We start from the raw sequence: 19,743 nt of genomic DNA, 5'->3' as shown, positions 1-19,743 counted from the left end.
CAAAAGATACTTATCCTTTCCATTTTAAATCTGTGTATGAACAGAGATGGTCATTTTAAGTGTCTCTTGGTTCTGAGCTGCAGGGGAGAGTTTGTAGAGGGGATCTTTCCTGATTCCAGATGAAGAGTTACACAAAAATTACCAAAGTTGAGGCATTTTAAGAAAAGGATGAAGCATTCATCACTGGAGATGCCCAACTAAAGTCCAATGCTTAGGAAGAGAAAAAGAGGCCAAGTCATATTTTCTAGCCAGCCTGACCTTCTCTTCATGTTTTTGTCAACAGCAGTGGTGCCTTCTGGTCTGGTGTTTACATGGAGATGAGAGGCAACTGGATGGATTCTCAGCTCCGTGCTGCCCCAGGCAGGGCTGAGAAGCAGCAGGTAAGAGGCACCTGGACGGGACTCCCCACGGGTCATCAGGGGTTCTAATCAGCTTCTCTCAGCCAGCAGATTTTTAACAGTGGGTATGTTCCAAATGTGTCAAGGCCTATTTTTCAAACATCACTGCAGATTCATTCGTTATGTCTTGCCTTTTTTTAGACCTTGACAATAAAGGGACATTTTTAACCAAGGAAGGGAAAGAGAAGCTAGTGTACACTGATGGTTTATGACATGCTAGGATACACAGTGAGATTAACCTATTTCTTTGAGATCTTTGGGGCCCCATTATCTGTGACTCCTTGTTATTTTCCGTTCCAGCACTGCAATTATATCTCCAAAGGGAGAGGATTCAAACCGCACATTCACGTTTATGCGCTCTGAATTCTGACGCATTTCGAAGTGTGTACCTTAAGGGGGACTTTGAGGAAGTTCAGGAATCTGGAATCTGCTCTGGGTGTTTGTGTGTATGTGTGTGTCTAACTTAAGATATAAATAACTCAAGTGTGAGAATCTTTGCTTTCTTACTCTCCACAGGACAGGGAATGCGTCATACTTAAATTTTCCCACACAGGTAAAAAATAAAACAAAACCTCCGAGATCTCGAATGTATTTTGTGTCTGTTTACTGTACCTACCCTAGGAAGATACTTGAGGAAGAGCATTTGGAGCGTTAAAATGAACACCTTTGTATGATGTTTCATTTATTTCCTATGCAGCAGACAAATGGTGTATCTACTAGGCAACTTAAAGCAACAGTAATTTACTCTCTCACTGTGCTGGAGACCAGAAGTCCAAAGTCAGTTTCATTGGGCCAGGACTGAGGTGTTCGCAGAGCTACCGTCCCTTCAGAGGCTACTGTCCCTTGCTCCTTCCAGCTCCTGGTGGCTACTGGCATGCCTTGGTTTATGGCTGCATCACCCCAGTTTTTGCCTTCATGGTCACATTGCCTCCCGTTCTATGTCAAATAACCCCTTGGCTTCTCACATGTACGAACTCTTGTGATTGCATTTCATATCTATCTGGATAATCACAATATCTTCCCATGTCAAAAGCCTCAACTGAATTATACCTTCAAATACTATTTTATCATACTAGGACATGTTCAGAGGTTCCAGGGATTAAGATACGGACATCCACATGGGGGCCACATTCAGCCTACCATAGGTGGTGAATGCATCACCTTACTAAAAACAAATTTCTCCTTGGGCACAAGCCATTCAGGGGAAATTAAAGATGAGAACACCCTGTCACAGCAAGAATCAGTCTCCAAAAAAGTAAAGATATCTTATCCTCACTCTGATTCAGAAGTCAGTGAGAAGAGACTCCCTTGGCAGTCCAGAGGTTAGAACACTGTGCTTCCATTGCAGGGGACACAGGTTCAGTCCCTGGTTGACCCCTCTTTCCACGGGATTCTCCAGGCAAGAATACTGGAGTGGGTTGCCATGCCCTTCTCCAAAGCAACAATATAGAAGCGTTTTAATAAATTATAGAATATCGACAGCATGGAATGTCATTTAGCCATATTAAGTTGATGTAAAAATTGTTAGACATGGGAAAATGTACCTGTGAAATTTAAGTGAAGGAAATCATGACAATATATATTTTGCATGTGAATCTGTAATTTGGGCAGGGCTCCCTGGAGACATCTTTTCTCTACTCCATTTGGCATCAGTTACAGCAGCTCAAAGGCTGCAATCATCTGAAGGCTGACTTATGTGCTTGCTCAGTCACTCAGTGTGTCGGACTCTTTGCAACCTCACGGGCCCATGGACTACAGCGCACTGGGTTCCTCTATCCATACTTTTCTAGGCAAGAATACTGGTGGGTTGCCATCTCCTACTCCAGGTCACTTACACATCCAGCAACTGATGCCGTTGGTCAGAACACCTCCAGGTTTCCAAGGGCCAAGGTCCTAAACATGAGAGCCAGGCAGAAGCTGTGTCATCTTTTATGACCTAGCCCTAGAAGCCATGCAACATCTTTTCATCACATTCTATTGATCAAGGTAGTTGCAAGCCCCTGCCAATTAAACACAGAGGAAAAATAAGACTCAGTGTGTTGATGCAGAGGCAAGGTTTTGGCACCAGAAGATATGTGGTAGCCACTTTTTGAAAACACAGTCTGCCACACAAGGACATAAGCTATATACAGAGCATAGTCCTGACAATGTTAAATACAAATACATGATTACTAGTAGATCAGAAGAAAGTCGTAATACCTTTTCATATTAATAGGGATAACTGACAGTATTTATGTCTTGGTGGTAGAATTACAGGTGATTTTTGTTTTTTCCTTCATGTAATTTTCTGAATTTCCCTAAATTTTATGAATAAATATAATTATTATGAATGAAACCATCAATATCCTTTTTAGAAATGAGAATAGGGGAATAACAGTTTACACAATATTTTCATACATAACACATCATGTGATCCAAGCAATAATCTAGTGGTCAAGAGGTAGTGAACAAATTTTCAGGCCCAAAATCTGAAGCTAAGACAAATTCATGCTGATTTAATAGTGGATTTGAACTTCAGATTCCAGTCTTTTGATTCCATAGTCTTCCTTTCCATTGTACCCTAGTTTGCATGACTTCTCCTTTAAAGTGGGCTGGAAACTGCAATTATACTTACAACCTTCTAGGGCAAAATCTCTCCTTTCTTCTTGCCCCTCATTCCCACAGTGACAGAATGATGAATCCTTCTCCCCTCTTTATGCCATCTCTTTTGCTCTAGAGGTAAGTGTTGGGAAGATGTAGAAAATTAGAAACTCTTGAGAAGTTCCTGAAAATGTTCATGGAAAGAAAGAATGGGAAAGGCACAAGTCTGGGATGGGGACTTGGGAGAGTTCTCATGCAGTGGGAAACATCAAGCAGGAGTACAGGGGTGACTTCGGATTCTGTTGCCTACAGGCTCAAATAGCACAGGTAGGGGCTGGTTGTGTCTTGATCTTTACATGGTGATGCTGAGACCAGATAGATGAGAAATATGGAAGCAGGATGACTTTGCTAGGACATCAGTTTCTGTAAGGAAGAGGAGAAGCTTCTGAGGTTGGACAAATAAATGAGTGAGTACCTAGTTCTAAGGGGCTTCCCTGGTAGCTCTGCCTGCAGTACAACCCAGGTTCAATCCCTGTGCTGGGAAGATCCCCCAGAGAATGAAATGGCAAAGCACTCCAGTATTCTTGCCTGGAGAATCCCATGGACAGAGGAGCCTAGCAGGCTACAGGCCATGGCATCACAAGAGTCAGACATGACTTAGCCACTAAACCACCACCACCTTGTTCTACAAGTTGATCATAAATAACTAAAGGATTTTCATAAAATAGGTGCTGCTGTAAGATGTTATGGAAAAACCTGACCGAACCTTTTTGCCAACCCAATATCACGATACTCTTCATGTGGGTACATGTTATTACACATTCATCAAAACCCATAGAGTGTATAAAACAAAGAATGAACCCTGCTATAAACAAAAGACTAGTTAAAATAATGTATCAGTATTGGTTCATCAGTTGTAACACATGTACCACATGAATATAAGACAGTAAGAAGGGACACAGAGTGGGCAGCGGTGTGGAGGTATGTGGGGGAGCTCTGTTCTTCCTGCTCAATTTTCATACAAACCTGAAACTGCTCAAAAATTTAATTTTAAAAGAAGCATAAGGAAAAAAGAATAATTTTCCTGAATTAAATACCAAAGAGCCATTCAAAGTACTACAAGCCGAATATAAAAGTGGTGGCAGGTTGTTGCACTGAGGTTGGTCTGTTGGGTTTGATTGTGGAGCATTGCATGCAAGAAGAGTTATGAATAAGTATATTATCCTGGGTAGGATGTGAAAAGAAATTAAACAAAATTCTTGGAGAAAGAAAATAGATTTAGGTAAACTATGTTTAATAAGAAAGAAGAAAATAGTCTTTCAAAATAGCATGTGGTTTAGTCCTCAGGGCCAGAAATGTGTCATCCTATGGTTAGGAAAAAATGCTGCAGCACAAAGTTGCTAAGTAGGTTACCCCGAAGGCAGGTGGCTTTGAGTGCATTTATTTGTTGATCAGAAAGATAAGGAGGAGGGATTTACTTTGGGAATGGCACCATGAGGAGCTCTGCAAACCCATTCTCCAGCAAAACAACATAACTGGTAAAATTAATTAAAAACCACTCTGAAAATTTTCCTAAAGGAACACAGCAAATGAAGAAACATTATGTAAGAAAATCTATTATCTGTTGCTAACAACATCTGAGCCATGGCCTACTCCTTCCCCACTCCTGCAGCTTGTGAAAGTGCTGACTGCTCAGTCGTGTCTGACTCTTTGTGACCGCCTCCCCCCCAGGTCCCTTCAAGCTGGATGTGGTCAAGAAAATGAGGATGCCCCTCTCCTGCTCTGTTAAGGGTGTCATTATCTCCTTGGAAGGGTCAGGTCACCAGCATTTCTCATTCTTGGCAACGTTCTATAAAACAGAGGCTACTGTTGCCTGAAAAACAAATACACCAACTAAACATTGACAGTTCTGTTTTATTCAGCAGACAAGAGGCCTTAAGCCCAGGAGGCACTGAGGGACTGCTCTGAAGAGGTAAGGGAGGAGCCAGGGTATATAGGAGTTTCTGTAAAACAAAACAAACAAATAAAAGCCCCAGGAAGTCAAACCATCAAAAGATTAGCTAGTTAAATAGAAACAGACACCTCTGTGGAGTCAGCTGAGTAAATTTAGCACTTTTCTATATGGGAAGATGCGAGAATCGGGACTCCTTGAAATCATTCCATTGATAAGCACCTTGACTATCTAGGGACAGTATCCTGTTTTTCTCCATCCTGAATCCCTTCAGGGTGCACAGTTGGCTTGGTGGCTGCTGGCTTGGTGGCTATAACATCCTTTGTTTACTGATACAGCAGATGACATTTTTTGTCCACAATGCCTTCAAGGTGAGTGCCAATGAAAGTCAAGGAATTTCTTCCTCTACTGAGATTCTTCTCTAGGGGCAGACAATCAATTCTAAGTGTGGCAGGGAAGAATGTGGATCTTTGATTGCCTTAGCCCCAGCTCATTCATAGGGTAGAGGTTCCCCACTGCAAGTAGTCAACTGAGAAGACCCAAAGCTATCATCCCCACCCAGCACTCAGCTCATAAAAACAGGGATGTTACTCTTGAGAGAAACAGGTCACTGTCTCTGCCTAAGCAATGAAACAGTGGCTTGGGGAAATTTTAACCAGGGGATGCAGCAGACCATAAGAACAGAGAGTTCTGAAGCTCCCTCCTCACTTAGAACAGAGTGTGAGAAACTTAAAGCCTGAAATATTCTTGAAAACAACAAAGATCTTGGTGTTAGGCAGTTGAGAGAAGGTTGGTATTTCCATGAGAACAATGAGCTAAACCACAGGTCAACTAGTTTACTAGAGAGAATCAGAGACAACTATGAAGAGTCCTCTGGGGAACAGAACAAATCTCAATGACCTGCCTCAAAAAATACTCTTGCTAAAGGGCTCAATGAAATTGGGTCAGACAATGGAGATATTTATGCGCAGGGCATTATAAAAAAAAAAAAAAAGAGTAATCAGAAGATAGTAGAGCCTAATACCTGGATATATCACCAGAAGAGGCAGACAGCTTAACAGACAGATCAGGGAAAGAGTCCTCCAAAGAGGACCCTGCTAACATCAACGTTGTCCCAGGGTGACTGTGTTGGAAGATGTCAAAGGAGATCTAAATAGGTGGAAAGACACGTTATGCTCACAGATTGGAAGATTTCATTAAAATGGCAATACTCCCTATTTGATCTATACAAATTCAATACAATCCCTATCAAAATTCTGACTATCATTTTTGCAGAAATTCATAGCCTTGTCCTAAAAGTCACATAAATTTAAGAAATCAACAATATCTAAAACAATCTTGAAAAACAAATTTAGAAGACTCACATTCCCTGATTTCGAAAATGTCTACAAAGCTATAGTGATCAAGATTGTGTGGTACTGTAGATTCTTTACTGTCTGAGCCACCAGGGAAGTCCAGTTGGCATAGGATAATCATAGAAATCAATGGAAGAGAACTGAAAGTCCAGAAATGAACCTCCACATTTACATTCCATTGGCTTCATACCCTCATATTGCATGTATGGCATTAGCCAAACCAAATATTCATTAGCTGTCTACTCTGTTTTTGATGAGTACAATAATAAAATTCATAGCACAATTATTCATAACAGCTAAAAATGAAAACAACCCAAACATCCATCAACAGATAAACTCTGGCATAGACATACAGTGGGAAATTATTCAGCAATAATAGAGAGGAAAGTACTGATACATGCTACAACATGGATAAACCTTGAAAACATTAAGCTTAAGTGAATAAAGCCATTCATGAAAGATCACGTATTGTATGATTCTATTTATACGAAATGTCCAGAACAGATAAATCTACAGACAGAAACAATATTAGCTATCTAGCGACTTTATGTGGAGAAGGCAATGGCACCCCACTCCAGCACTCTTGCCTGGAAAATCCCATGGAGGGAGGAGCCTGGTAGGGTGCAGTCCACGGGGTCGCTAAGAGTCGGACACAACTGAGCAACTTCACTTTCTCTTTTCACTTTCATGCATTGGAGAAGGACATGGCAACCCACTCCAGTGTTCTTGCCTGGAGAATCCCAGGGACAGAGGAACCTGGTGGGCTGCCATCTATGGGGTCGCACAGAGTCGGACACGACTGAAATGACTTAGCAGCAGCAGCAGCAGCAGCAGGGACTCTATGAATATACTAGAAATCATTGAATTGTACACTTTAAATGGGTAAATCGTGCAGTACATGAATTGCATCTCCATAAATCTATTCCATATTTAGAAAAGAAAAAGAACAAGAGAGAGAGAAAGAGAGGAAAGAGGAAAAGGAAGGAATGGAGGAAGGAAATCAGGTAAGTCAGATGATGTGTTTGTGCTCTGGCTTTTATACCTGTTTCGGTAAGACTTCACTTGGTGATGATCAGAAACAATTCCTAAGTACCACATTGTCCCAGTCATGTAGTTGCATCAATGCCACTGTTATTTTAGAAAGTTGCACTTGACTATTTAAAGCCAATTATTGGCTTCTGGGAAACTTTCTCACATTACTATTAGTTATAATTTGGAACAAAAGGAAGTCCTAGAATTCAACTTTAGCATGATCACTCACCCTCACTTTTGCTCATTAAGGCCAGTTGGGTAAATAAGTATGTTTTGATGGTGTTAGGTTGGCTGTTTGGTTTGGTTTTAGGGGAAATGTTCATAAGCCTCTTATCACTCTATATTTCCTGGTCTGATATCCCAGTTCCATAAGTCTACAACCTTACCCAAGGATGAAGAGACAGACCACACACACCACACACACACACACACACACCTGATTTTAAATATCCAGACTCACAAGAAACTCACCTTTGATAAGATTAAAAGTATGATTATATTCTATTAATAGGACTTCCCTGGTAGCTCAGACGGTAAAGCGTCTGCTTACAATGAGGAAGGCCGGGGTTCAATCCCTGGGTTTGGAAGATCCTCTGGAGAAGGAAATGGCAACCCACTTCAGTACTCTTGCCTGGAAAATCCCATGGACAGAGGAGCGTGGTAGGCTAGTCCATGGGGTCGCAAAGAGTTGGACACGACCGAGCGACATCACTCACTCTCTCATTCTATTAATATAGTTCACATTAGAAGCTTTCTTGATTTGCTTAAGCTAGACGGGAGCTCACAGTAGAGAACAGCTTAGGGAGGGTCCCCTCTTTCTTAGTAAAATTAGGGACACTGTGCTTCAAACGTCTGCGCCCCTTCGAAATACATCTAGCTTTCCCCACAATTTCTCTAATTACAAAAACATTCACTTAAAAATGTCCCCTTTGTTTTTTCCCCCATGGCCTTGTATCAAATAGAGATCATGAGTCATCAGTTCTACTTGGCTAGGGAAAGGGAACTATTTCATCTCCACTGAAAGCTAATCTCTTTATCCTAAATATGCTCTATATTTGGTTTTTCCACTGCCATTTGGACATATAATGAGTAATTTCATCTAAGACTTTATTCTTTCACCTGGGGGTTGGAAACGCTAAGTGTGATTTTTCTGGACAAATAAAACACAAGTTAAAAAAAGCTTATTAGATCCATTTTGTTATCAGAATAAAGGGAAATTATCTCTCAGCCCCCTCCCACCCATATGAAAGAGAGGGACCTGTTGTCACAGCGACATAACATACCTTCGTTAAGCACCTGCTGAATCATTGAGTATTTGTATTACTTTTCCAATACTCTTAGAACCTGGGAATGTGGTCTTCTAGGTACATTGCCACTGTTAGCCCTCTGATGAATGTGAACATGCGTGCCAGCGGCCTAGTTCACATGTGGCACCAGTCGCTTGCATTTCTACACCCATAGAGACCCAGATTTCCTTGAGGATCTGAAACAGCCAAATGCTAAATCAGATCCCACCCTGATGAGGATCTTATCAAGGAGTGAGTTGTACCATACTCATCAAGAGAGCATGTTCTGCCTGGTTTTGATTCTTGAGGTTCAGGAGTTTGTGTGCGTGTATTAGTTGCTCAGTCATGTCCAACTCTTTGAGATCTCATGGACTGTAGCCCACCAGGCTCCTCTGTCCATGGGATTCTCCAGGCAAGAATACTGGAGTGGGTTGCCACTTCCTTCTCCACTTAGGGAGAGTTTAGTCCTCTGCAACATGAACATATTCATGATTGGCAGGAAAGGCCATGGATTCTTGCCTCAGGTCTATGTCAGTGTGATGTTTGGAAGGTTTGGCAGCTTCTGCTCAAGGTAAAAATTCTAAAGCTTACTGCTCTTTGTAAGAAGATATCTTACAACAGGTAATTATACCTACATTGGTAAAATTGCCTAAGTTCCCTTCCGATTCTCAAAAACCAGCTCTTCCTGTCAGGAATTTCTCAGCTGATAGAATCCAGATTAGACAGAATGCTTGGCTTGGCCTATGGAGATCATGAGCCTTAGGGCTAGAGGTGGCCTAGAAGACTGGGCATTGCTTCAGGGAAACACATGAAGCTCTTTGGCCAAAACTTTGGCCACCCGACGCAAAGAGCGAACTCATTGGAAAAGACCATGATGTTGGGAAAGACTGAAGGCAAAAGAAGAGGTGGCCGAGGATGAGGTGGTTGGATGGCATCATTGACTTGACGACATGAATCTGAACAAACTCAGGAAGATAGTGGAGGACAGAGGAGCCTGGCATGCTGCAGTCTACGGGGCTGCAGAGTCAGACACGCCTTAGCGACTGAACAACAAACTACCTTGTTGTAACTACTCTTTTTCCCAGTCCAGGGCAGGGGAGGCAGCTTTACATTTTTTGTGTGAGGAGAAATCACTTTTCATTGATTCATTGACTGAGCATACATTTACCGAGTAACTGCTTTATATTAGGATTTGAACACACTTCACACTTCTTGCCTTTTACACAAGCAGTCTGAAGAACACATTGCCTGGTGGAATCACGGAAGGTTCTTTGAAAAGGTAGGTTTTAAAGATAAATACAAGTTTACAAGACTAAGGATGGGGAGAAGAGGGCAAAGAGAGGAGGTATTTTAGGCAGAGAATGTCAAATGGTTTAAGGTGCTGATGCAAAGTAGGCAGATGTGCTCAAGAAATTGAATTCTTATTGAGAAGGTTTGAACACTGTAATGACTGGTGGTGATGGGAAGAGAGGTGCTTAATTGTGGGAGAATGAGTTGAAACTGTGAACATGCAGACAGGGTCAGAAGTCAAGGGGCACCCAACAAGATGCAGAAAGGCTCGAGGGCACATCCAATTGGGTGTCATGAGTCTTGGAAGAATTTGCAGGTTGCGGGAAGATTGGCTCCAATGACAGCCAGAGACAACCCTTCTAGTCCTGGGAGAAATCTGCAGTTTTCTAATTACAAGAAAAGTCATCTCACGGTTCTGAGGTTCCCCCTCACAGCACAGTGGTAAAGAATCTGCCTGCAATGCAGGAGACGTAAGAGATGTAGGTTTGATTCCTGGGTCTGGAAGATCCCCTGAAGTAGAAAATGGCAACCCATTCCACTATTCTTGCCTGGAAAATCCCATGGACAGAGGAGCCTGGTGGACTGTAGCCCATGTGGGCATGTAGTCCATGGAGTCACAAAGAGTTGGGCATGACTTAGCGACCTAACAACATCTCACTGTTTTATCCTTAAATGACCGTTTCGTATCAGTTAGCTAGGGAAAAACACAATCTCAGACAACATACCGACACTGAAGGTCTACTCCTGGGCCCCACTGGTGTTCAAAAACTACAGGCCATGAAACCCAAGCAATATTAGGCCACTTCCTTTTCCAGATGTGACCTCAGAGGTGAATGCAATATCAGCAAAAAGAGCCAAATGGATAGCCTAAAAGGATCATAAATTTTTCTTACAAGTTCAAAGCACTTACCTCAAGAAGTTTAGTAAAAACAAAGACTGGAAAACAGAAGGATCTCTAGGTCTTTGTCAGTAAGAACATAAAAAGCTGTTTAGAATGCCTGAGAAACTCTCTTCTGACTACAGTATACTATTTTAAAATTTGACTGTTGTTCAAAAGGCTTATGTATTTACTTTTAGATGCTCAAATAAGGGCATCAGCACTTCTCCAGGACTAGTTGATGGGATTTGAATTTTATTTCCAATTATTCTGCTACCAACTAAAGAGTACATTAACTCTGGTTTTTTAGAGCAGGGGTCTTGAACTTACCTATGGAGATGGAATTTTTAGTATGCTGTAAACATTATTATGCCAACCAATTTGAGAAATCTAGTAGTGAATTAATGCTAAATGAGGTCAACAGATTTCCTCCACCAAGCATTAAAAGGTGCTAGTGTCAGATACTTCTTAAGCTTGATGGAATAAACGAAAAATGGCATGCTTAACATTTAAAACCTATTTTCTATTACCAAATGGGTCATTTGGTGACAGCAGTGGTAGGGAAAAAAGAAAAAGAACTTTTTCAAAATTATTTCTTTGTAAAGGAGAGTTCTACATTAAGAAGCTTGAAATAGAACTTGGCATAGTGTGGGTGATCATAATTTGATTAGATTATTAAAAGTCATTCGCACTAATTTATAGTCAGGAAGAATTACTAACTGGGGTGGTTTTTATTACATGATGTACTTATTATGCCTTTTCACTGTTTAAATCAATAAACAAAACATGGCTATGCATCTCTGGTTCTGATGACAGTGTCTGTACAGACAGCAGGGCATAACTTTTCAACATTTTAATTATGTAGACCGGTTATATGTATTTCCATTGCTTGGATATTATTTTAGACAATGTTTATAAACTTGTTAGGGAGGAGCTGCAAAATTTTCAGATTTTAATTTGAAATTTTAATAGGCCTATTTTAGTGTCAGAAAATACAGATTCATCTCTGGGAAAATTATTATTAATGTATTTGTAAAAGTAACTTCCCTCCCCCAAGGTCATCCATTCACAAGTATAGAGGTTTTTCCCCTTTTTCTAAATAAACTGATGTCTATTACTTACTATGCACATACATTGCTTATCACTCTCAACTCATTACCTATATACATATATTAACAGCATATAGTTATTTGATATATACATGTGTACATACACATATTCATTTTTGCAAAATGTTTGAAGACTTTTATTTAGAAAAAATTTAATGCCCATTGAAACTTGGATAAAAACCTAGTAACATCTTATCTTACAACAAGTTTGTATCAAATCAACTTTATTTTTGAATACTGTACAAGTTTTTCCCACTTTAAAAATCCATGATGACCATCCAGTTACACAAGAAACAGAACCAAGGGTGGGTAGGCTAGGCTGTGAGCCGATGGTCTTCCGAGCTATGCTTCCACTGCCCTGTCTCACATTAACTCTAAGACCATCTTCTTTTTTTTTTTTCTTTATCTTTCCAAGAATGGCAAAGCATTCTTGAAGACTTGCTATTCTCATGACCAGAGACTTTTTATGTTTACGAAAAATCTGAAAATCAGAGAGAGCCCAAAAAGTAACAATCATTTCAAACCAGAGACAATGAATTTTTTCCTTCATTTATTCAAAGTCACTGCAGGAAGTAAACACTAAAGATTAAAAAACAAAACAAAAAAATTCACACTGCAGTATGTACAATTTCATGACATCACATGAAGAAATTAAATTTCTAATAAAAATGACAAATTATATTACTGAGCAGATTGCATCAAAATTGGTTGTGTAAACCCCAGAATTCATACCATGAATGGTAGTGTGCCTGTATTCCAGTATACTGGAACACTCCTGGTATATGTTTCCAACGGGATTAAAAAATTCATGAAAGTAGTTGTGTGAACTCTTTACTTTGAAAAGTGGTTGACTTGATTTAAAAAGTTTTAAGACCCTTGGATTCAAAGCATTCTTCCACAAAGCTTAAACCACAGAAGTCGTGTCCAGAAATGGAATACTGTTATGTTGGGATGAACATCTGATCTGACTTGTTAAGACATTTTACCAAATGCACAGATGCACAGGGTCCCCCATGCACTTTTCATGCAGCAGGTAATCACAACTTAAATAAAAGGCTTATTCTATACATTTGTCCAGACTTGCAACTGTATACATACATGCACAATTTTTAAACCTGTCCGATTATATTTACACTTGTACATGGAATATACAGAAACCAAAGAGATTAAAAGGCTTTTCTGTTGTATTAGAACAATACAAAATATGTATTTTTTCATTAAGGAAATCACTATTTACATCACCTTTAAAAACCAATTTTAACATCTTCATGTAACAAGTCAATATATATATATATACATATTATATATATATATATATATATATATATATAAAATATATACTCTCACCAGTTTACTCTTCTGTAAGATGCAGCAGAGAGCAAACAGGTAACGCTACCTTACTGATGTCAATGAGAGCTGTAGTACCCTTTCACAAGTGACTTTGTTGGGAAGAAACTGTCTAGATATCTAAAACAGTCCTCGAAAATGTGTGTATGTGCATCCTTGCATCTACATATGCATGAGCGAAGTGCATTTAGGGATGTATGCCCTTTCTCGGCACTCTTCTTTAAGATCACACTAAACTCACATCGGGGACACGCTCTAGTATCAGAACAGCCTTCTCATGGTCAGGTTTATCTATATGCGACATACCTTCATTTCTTTGCTGACAATATCCACCACCAAAAAACAACCAACCGACCAACCAAAGGAATGAAAAACAAAAACAAAAACAGTGTTGGCCCTTGATCTTCTTTTTCCTGACCTAAACTTCACTCCCTTGTAAAAGCCCATTTTCCCCTAACCAAGGGGGAACACTGGTAATTTTTCTAGCATACTTCTAAGGCTCTAGAACTTTCATAATGGCAGGGAAAAAAAATGACTTGTTTAAAAGCTTATATAGTGTAGACAGTAAGACTGTCACAGAATAAAGATGGGATGCAGATGAATATCTTCACTGGCCAGTGGAATTTTCATGACATAGCATAATATTCACTCCTATTATTTTTTAATATATTCAGTAACTATTTACAAATCATTCTGAGAAAAAATAATCATTTAGGGTTTTAGATCATATTAGGAAATAACGCCCATTTTTAATATAAAAATTTTAGAAACAACTTCAAGTAGAACAATTTCAAATAGATTTCCTTCTAATTAATAGTTGATTATATAACAGTTTTTTGGTAGGTCAGTTGCTACCTGGGTTCACAATTAAAACCAAATCTAACTGGTGAATGAACTGTGGATGCTAAAAAATGAACTGAAAAACATGGATGTGTTTCAAGACAGAAACCCCATGTGGTTCAATAATAAATTAAGTTCTTCTAAGAAAACATCAATGTTTACTTTTAATCACTATTTTAAAATAACAGATCTGATGGAGTGACTGTGTACAACTCTGCCGTGTATATGTGCCCTTTACTTTTTTGTTTAAACAATCTGAGTTTAGTGCCTTTCTTGGGTGTGAAATATATATTTTCATCTTTGTCAGCACTGTTCTTAGGACAATGGTTTTCACAGAAGTTAAGGATGTATTCAGGAGGAGTTGCCAAACCATCCTGGAATCACCTGAGTTTGGTAAGTGGCCCTATTATTCCATCCCTAAGGCTAATTAAGTAGATGTTACTCATTAGAACACACAAGTAATCATATATTTTTCCTGAGATGTTGAGCCAGATATGAAAGTTGTCCCCTTCACCCAATTTTTTTTTTTTGTCATAAAAAGGATTCGGAACCCGATTTCCAAAGACATAACAGTAATAATATGAAGTACAATATTGCAAATTTTGAGTTGACGTGTGACTATATTGGGGAAAATATAGGCATCAAATAGTTTGTTTACAATCCTGTTTTCTGAGAAAAGTCATAAGCAGTGGTTTCAATTTTCAAAATCCAAATTTCAGTGTGCAGAAGAAACACCTAGGGAGTGTATTAAGATGCAGAAGGAAGACTCCCAGGTCCACTCAGTAGAGAATTCTTGTTCGGTAGGTCGGAGCTGCTGCCTGGGAATCTGCATTTTAAATCAAGTGCTCTGGATGGTGCTAACGCAGGTGGTCTGAGTCCAGCTTTAAGAAACCCTGGTCGTCAGACTCACAGGTACCACAGAAATGGTGAGAAGTGGCTTTTATAAGACATGGTGAAAACTGTCCAAAGAAAAGCCATTTTGCTTGTTAAAAACAACTTATTTCAGTTATTTAGGAAACCATCTGAAGATAAATGTTAACCTTCCTAATTCTGTAAAAGGACGAATATTAATTTAGTAAAGTAGTTAAAATACAAAAATGGAAATCTGCCTTTTTTTAAGATCTATCAAACTTCCACCAATTGTAATCAATTTTTACCAAGTAGTACAAGGTTTAAAGAAATACACAATATTGAAAAGGATTGGGGAAGGGAAGACACATTGAGGAATCACAAAACCCCTTTCAAGAGTCAAAAATAATTTTCTTTTTAGCAAAAGTGAAAAATGTAAGCATATATTTTTCTAATTTGTTTTGGAATTGAATGAGAAATGAAACAGCACTAGGTTTTTTAATTCAATAATTACCCTTTAAAGAGTTATTATTTAATACTGTGGACTTTAAAAAACGTGTTATGTAGGTTGCTTCTGAAAAGCAAAATCAAGTACCCTAATAAAGGCAGCAATGCATTAATCTGCTGGATGGAGATTTATATTTTAATTTATGCCTATTATCTGTGATTAAAAAAAGAATTATCATTCATGGGCTACTCACAGTTGTTGTCTGATGCATACAGAAGGTGTCAAACAACCAATTGCTAGTTCAGCAGCTTCCTCATGACATTTAACATGAAGCAAAAAGTAGTCTGCATATTTAAACATCACCATTAACCAATACTTTTCAAAATGAAAAAGTTTCAATTATACCATGCTTTTCTCAAATCATGCGCTTATTTATACAGATCTCAAGTTCATTAGTTTTAAAAAGATCCAAAGTTGGATGGCAGGTCCATTTTATTCTGATTCCTTTTTTATTGTTAGCATGTTTCCCAGAAGTCCATAAACTTCTCCGTTTGCGCTGTGTGGGCGAGAAGCATTATTTCCCATATGGCTATTATAAGTGCTCCTTAAATTAAAGAAAGAAGCTTTAGTTTCTGCAGGAGGAAGTAACTCTTCTTTGATTGTAACCTGTGAGATACTTTCAGCAGATGAAGGCTCCCTCCACATGTCCCTGTCCTGTGTTTCTCGACTGGTAACAGAACTGCCTCCTTTCTGGAGCATGTAATAGAGTATTGGGTTAGTTTTGGTCAGTCTCGGAGAGTCTTTCTCATACTCATTCTTGTCCACATCTGTGATAACCCACTTAATGGGTCCCTTCTCACTGGGCATGGAACACCCATTCACAAGCCCAGCTTCTGGTCTAGACCCTGTGCAGCCCAAGTGCTCAGGGAAAGGAGGACTCCGGGGGGCCTTTCCGACACCTGGGTATGGAAATGTCCTGCTGACCATGCAACTGCCGGGCTGAGTGGCACCGCACATCAGTCCGTTTAGAGAAGCAATGCTGAATTCAGGCTTGCTGTTGGTCACACTGTTTCTGTGTCCTTTCTTTTTACTGTCAGCCACAGAGTTACTCCTGTGCTGAGACAAATCTCTCACACAGTTTTCTGAGAGAAGCAGCTGTTTCAGGACATTGAAGCTTTTGCTCTCTCTGGTCCAATTCCTGGGTTCACTTTCGCTGGCTGAACCATGACTGGCAGGATGCTTAAACTCAAGATCACTTCTGCTAAGTTTCAGCTCTTGCTGGTTAAGCAAGGACCCGTACAGCACCTCCGGAGCACTGTGACTGTTTGCAGCATCGACTATGTTATTTTTCATCTTTTTAAAGGGGTTTTCTAACGGCTCGGTGTAAAGCTTCCTTTTCTTAGGGACCATGCAAAGGTTCTTCGATTCTACAAGTGTCAGTTCACTATTTCTGTGACTGCTGTCCAGCTCATCAGCCAGGTGACTGTCTTGATTTTGTCTCAGCAATCGACTCAGCAGACCATTCTTTGAGAAAGAAAAATCCTGAGGTGAGCCAGGCTCTGGTTTCAAGTCCTCGGATGCTGGTAAGGCAGGTGCACTTCTCTGCATGGGAGGGGCCATCCCTAAGAAGGGGGCTCCCGGAGCCTCATGGCTCAAGTGCGTGCCCGTGGCATGCAGATGCAAGTCATCACAAGGCTCAGATTTTATTTTCACCATCAATATTTGTTCACTTAAAGCTCTATCTGTATGTTCCTGAGTGCTCTCATCTCTTAAGGGCATCTTCTCTTTCTTTTCAGTCTTCCCTTTGTTGGGATTTCCCAGCAATAACTGGAGGACGGTGCGCCTTTCAAGCAGATTTTCTATTTCAGACCCAGAAAGTCCTGGTTCAGGACCTATTGTGTGACTGCCGAATGCTTTCTTCTCTTCAACTGCACTTGTTTTATTGGCTAGCAGAGGGCTATTCAGTCTATCAATCATACCTGGAGATTTATCTGTGTTTACACTCAGCAGCTGTTTACTGGGTCTCTGCTCTTCCCCTAACACGGAAGACTGCATTCCACATTGCGCTAAATTTTGTAACAGTTTACTGGCACTGAACGTGGCCGAGTTTTGTGCACCTTCATTGTGGATGGCTTTCTCCCCCTGCGATTCTTTGCTTTTTGTAAGGTCCATCAGGTGGTTCGAGGTGGTATTCGCTGGCTTTTCAGGCTGGGGACCACAGGCATATGGTGGGGAATTCCATTTGATGACCAGAGAGTGTTGGGAAAGGTTGATGGGAGAGTCGGCTTTGGTGGATGCAAGCAATGGAGGAGTGCTCACGGGAGTAGTCCTGTTGGTGCTGGGGCTTTCTATTACAGACGTCCGGGTGTAATTCTGTGTGCTGAACTTTGTCTCATCGCTGTGTGCTTCCTGAGGGCTGCCGTTTCTTTCCATGTTTTCTTCATTCTTATGGCCAAGCAGCAACTGAAGAAGGGTTACTTTCTGGTGCGAATTTAGCTTAGAATTCTTTGAGGTATCTTGATCTTCTTTGACGTCAACTTCGGGGACTTTTGGATCCCAAGTGTTTAGCAAGGACTGAGTTAAGTTATCCAGAGAAACAGGCTGGTCGGGTTCGGGTTTTTCTATCCGGTGTTTGCAAGACAAGTCTATGGGAACACAGTTGGAGTAAGAACTTTCATCGCCACTGCTCTCATCGGTGAAACTAGGATTGGGATCTGAGTAGTCATCAATAGTCGTAGGTGTGCTGCTCTCCTCAAAAATGCTTCCTCTCTCACTGTGACTGTGTCCGTTCATCGGCTTAGGTATGGTCTGGCTTTTAAGAAGATGTAAAAGCAAACTGTTATTAGCAGCCTGTTTTATATTGTTCCTTTCCAGGGAGTTCTTATAGCCTGCATTTTTGGGGGAAGAAGGGACAATACCCACTGGATTCTGAAATGCTGTACTTTTGCTAGCCATTAGTTTGTTTGATGATGTTCTTGCCTGACCATTAAGATGGCCTGATATGCCTTTTGAGAGCTGGAAACTGCCCATGTCCTTCTGGCCATTTTCTTGTAATCTGGCCATGGCAGCAAGTCTTTCGCTTGCTGCCTGATTTGCATTTTGTGTCTTTAAAGCATGTTCTCGAGAATACTGCTGTAAATGGGCTTCACTGGAGAGAAGTAGTGCTAGTTGGCTACAGGCAACACTGGGTTTGGGTGAAGTGGCAGGACTAGCCCTTTTCTCCACCATGCTTGCGACAGCCTGTAATCTTGCAGCACATGACAAGGGTTCGCTCACGACCTTTGTTCCGCTCTGCCCAACGTGATGAGGTGACTCTATGAACCTGTCTCTGATAAGGGTTTTCGTGACATCAGGGATGTTGGTATCGGGCTTTTGATCTTTAGCCTTGCTTTTCTTCAACAGAGTTTTTAAGTGACTTGATGCAACCCCATAGCACCTTAAATCTTTCTCCACTTTTAAAGAATTATGACTCAGGGCGTATCCTTGCTCCTTGAGGCTCTGCCTGATTTGTTGTGACAGGGCAACAGTCTGCAGCCTAGAGCTGAAAGACTGAAGCAGAGAGGCCAGTACCTTGCTGTCCTGTTTGCCTTTAGGCGCACTGTCAGCCATGCCAGCCAGCAGAGCCTCCTTCTTTACGTTTAAATTTACGATGGAATCAGACAGCCTCTTCCGCTTCGCTGCGTTCCAGTCCTCAGAAGACTGCAAGAGTCTGGCTTTTTTGAGGTGCAGCATGCCAGATCCCTGATACGTGTGTGTGCTGAGAACTGGACCATTACGCTGACAGGTGGGAAACGCGCTACCAGAAATGTTAAAGTTCTGATCGTCTTCATTACGCCCGGCAGACGCTTTGTCGACGGCAGTACCTGACCCCTCTGCTGCCTGATGCATTAGTAATCCTTCTAGGTAAGTTAGAACAATAGAATCCTGGTGCACATCAGAGCCCAGCTCTTCTCCATGAGTCATGTTCAATAGAAGTGTTCACGAGGGCTTGGTTTCTATTCACTTTGAGGAATGGTTTTCTGCAGGGGAGTGAGATCTAACTTTAGTGAGTGAGTGTTGGTTTATCACCTTCCACAGTAATTAGACAGAGGTATACGGTTCCATTCTGACCAGGATTACTGCTGGCTGGCAATGATGAGACAAAAGATAGGCAGGCTATGACGTAGTCTGACCTCAGAGCTGGGAACTCCCAAATAAGAAACAGCAGCAGAATTCCTCTACACACAGAGCTGAGGTGGCAAGCAGACAAAATCCTCAGTGAATATACTGCTTTTCCTTCTTCATCTTCTGTTCCCCAGTAAATGCAAGTATCAGTGTTCTAAAAAATAAATAGAAAATAGTTAAGAAGATGAATTAGAATTATGCTATGATACCTATAGGC

General features: G+C 40.6%; 1 protein-coding gene across 1 annotated transcript; it reads right to left on the bottom strand.

Moving 5' to 3' along the window:
• Positions 1-12,413: 12,413 nt before the first annotated feature.
• Positions 12,414-19,424, bottom strand: NRIP1 (nuclear receptor interacting protein 1). The gene has a single exon (XM_061427836.1). It carries the CDS (start codon positions 19,323-19,325, stop codon positions 15,855-15,857), a length of 3,471 nt encoding a protein of 1,156 aa, XP_061283820.1. The 5' UTR covers positions 19,326-19,424; the 3' UTR covers positions 12,414-15,854.
• Positions 19,425-19,743: the final 319 nt, after the last annotated feature.

The sequence above is a fragment of the Bos javanicus genome, chromosome 1 (assembly GCF_032452875.1).
Source record: "Bos javanicus breed banteng chromosome 1, ARS-OSU_banteng_1.0, whole genome shotgun sequence".
NCBI lineage: Eukaryota > Metazoa > Chordata > Mammalia > Artiodactyla > Bovidae > Bos > Bos javanicus.
Note: the sequence above shows the minus strand (reverse complement) of the source record. Positions and strands in the feature narration are given on the sequence as shown.

Excerpts from the sequence above, each read along its gene's own strand:
- NRIP1 (XM_061427836.1), bottom strand. The coding sequence starts at position 19,325 with ATGACTCATGGAGAAGAGCTGGGCTCTGATGTGCACCAGGATTCTATT.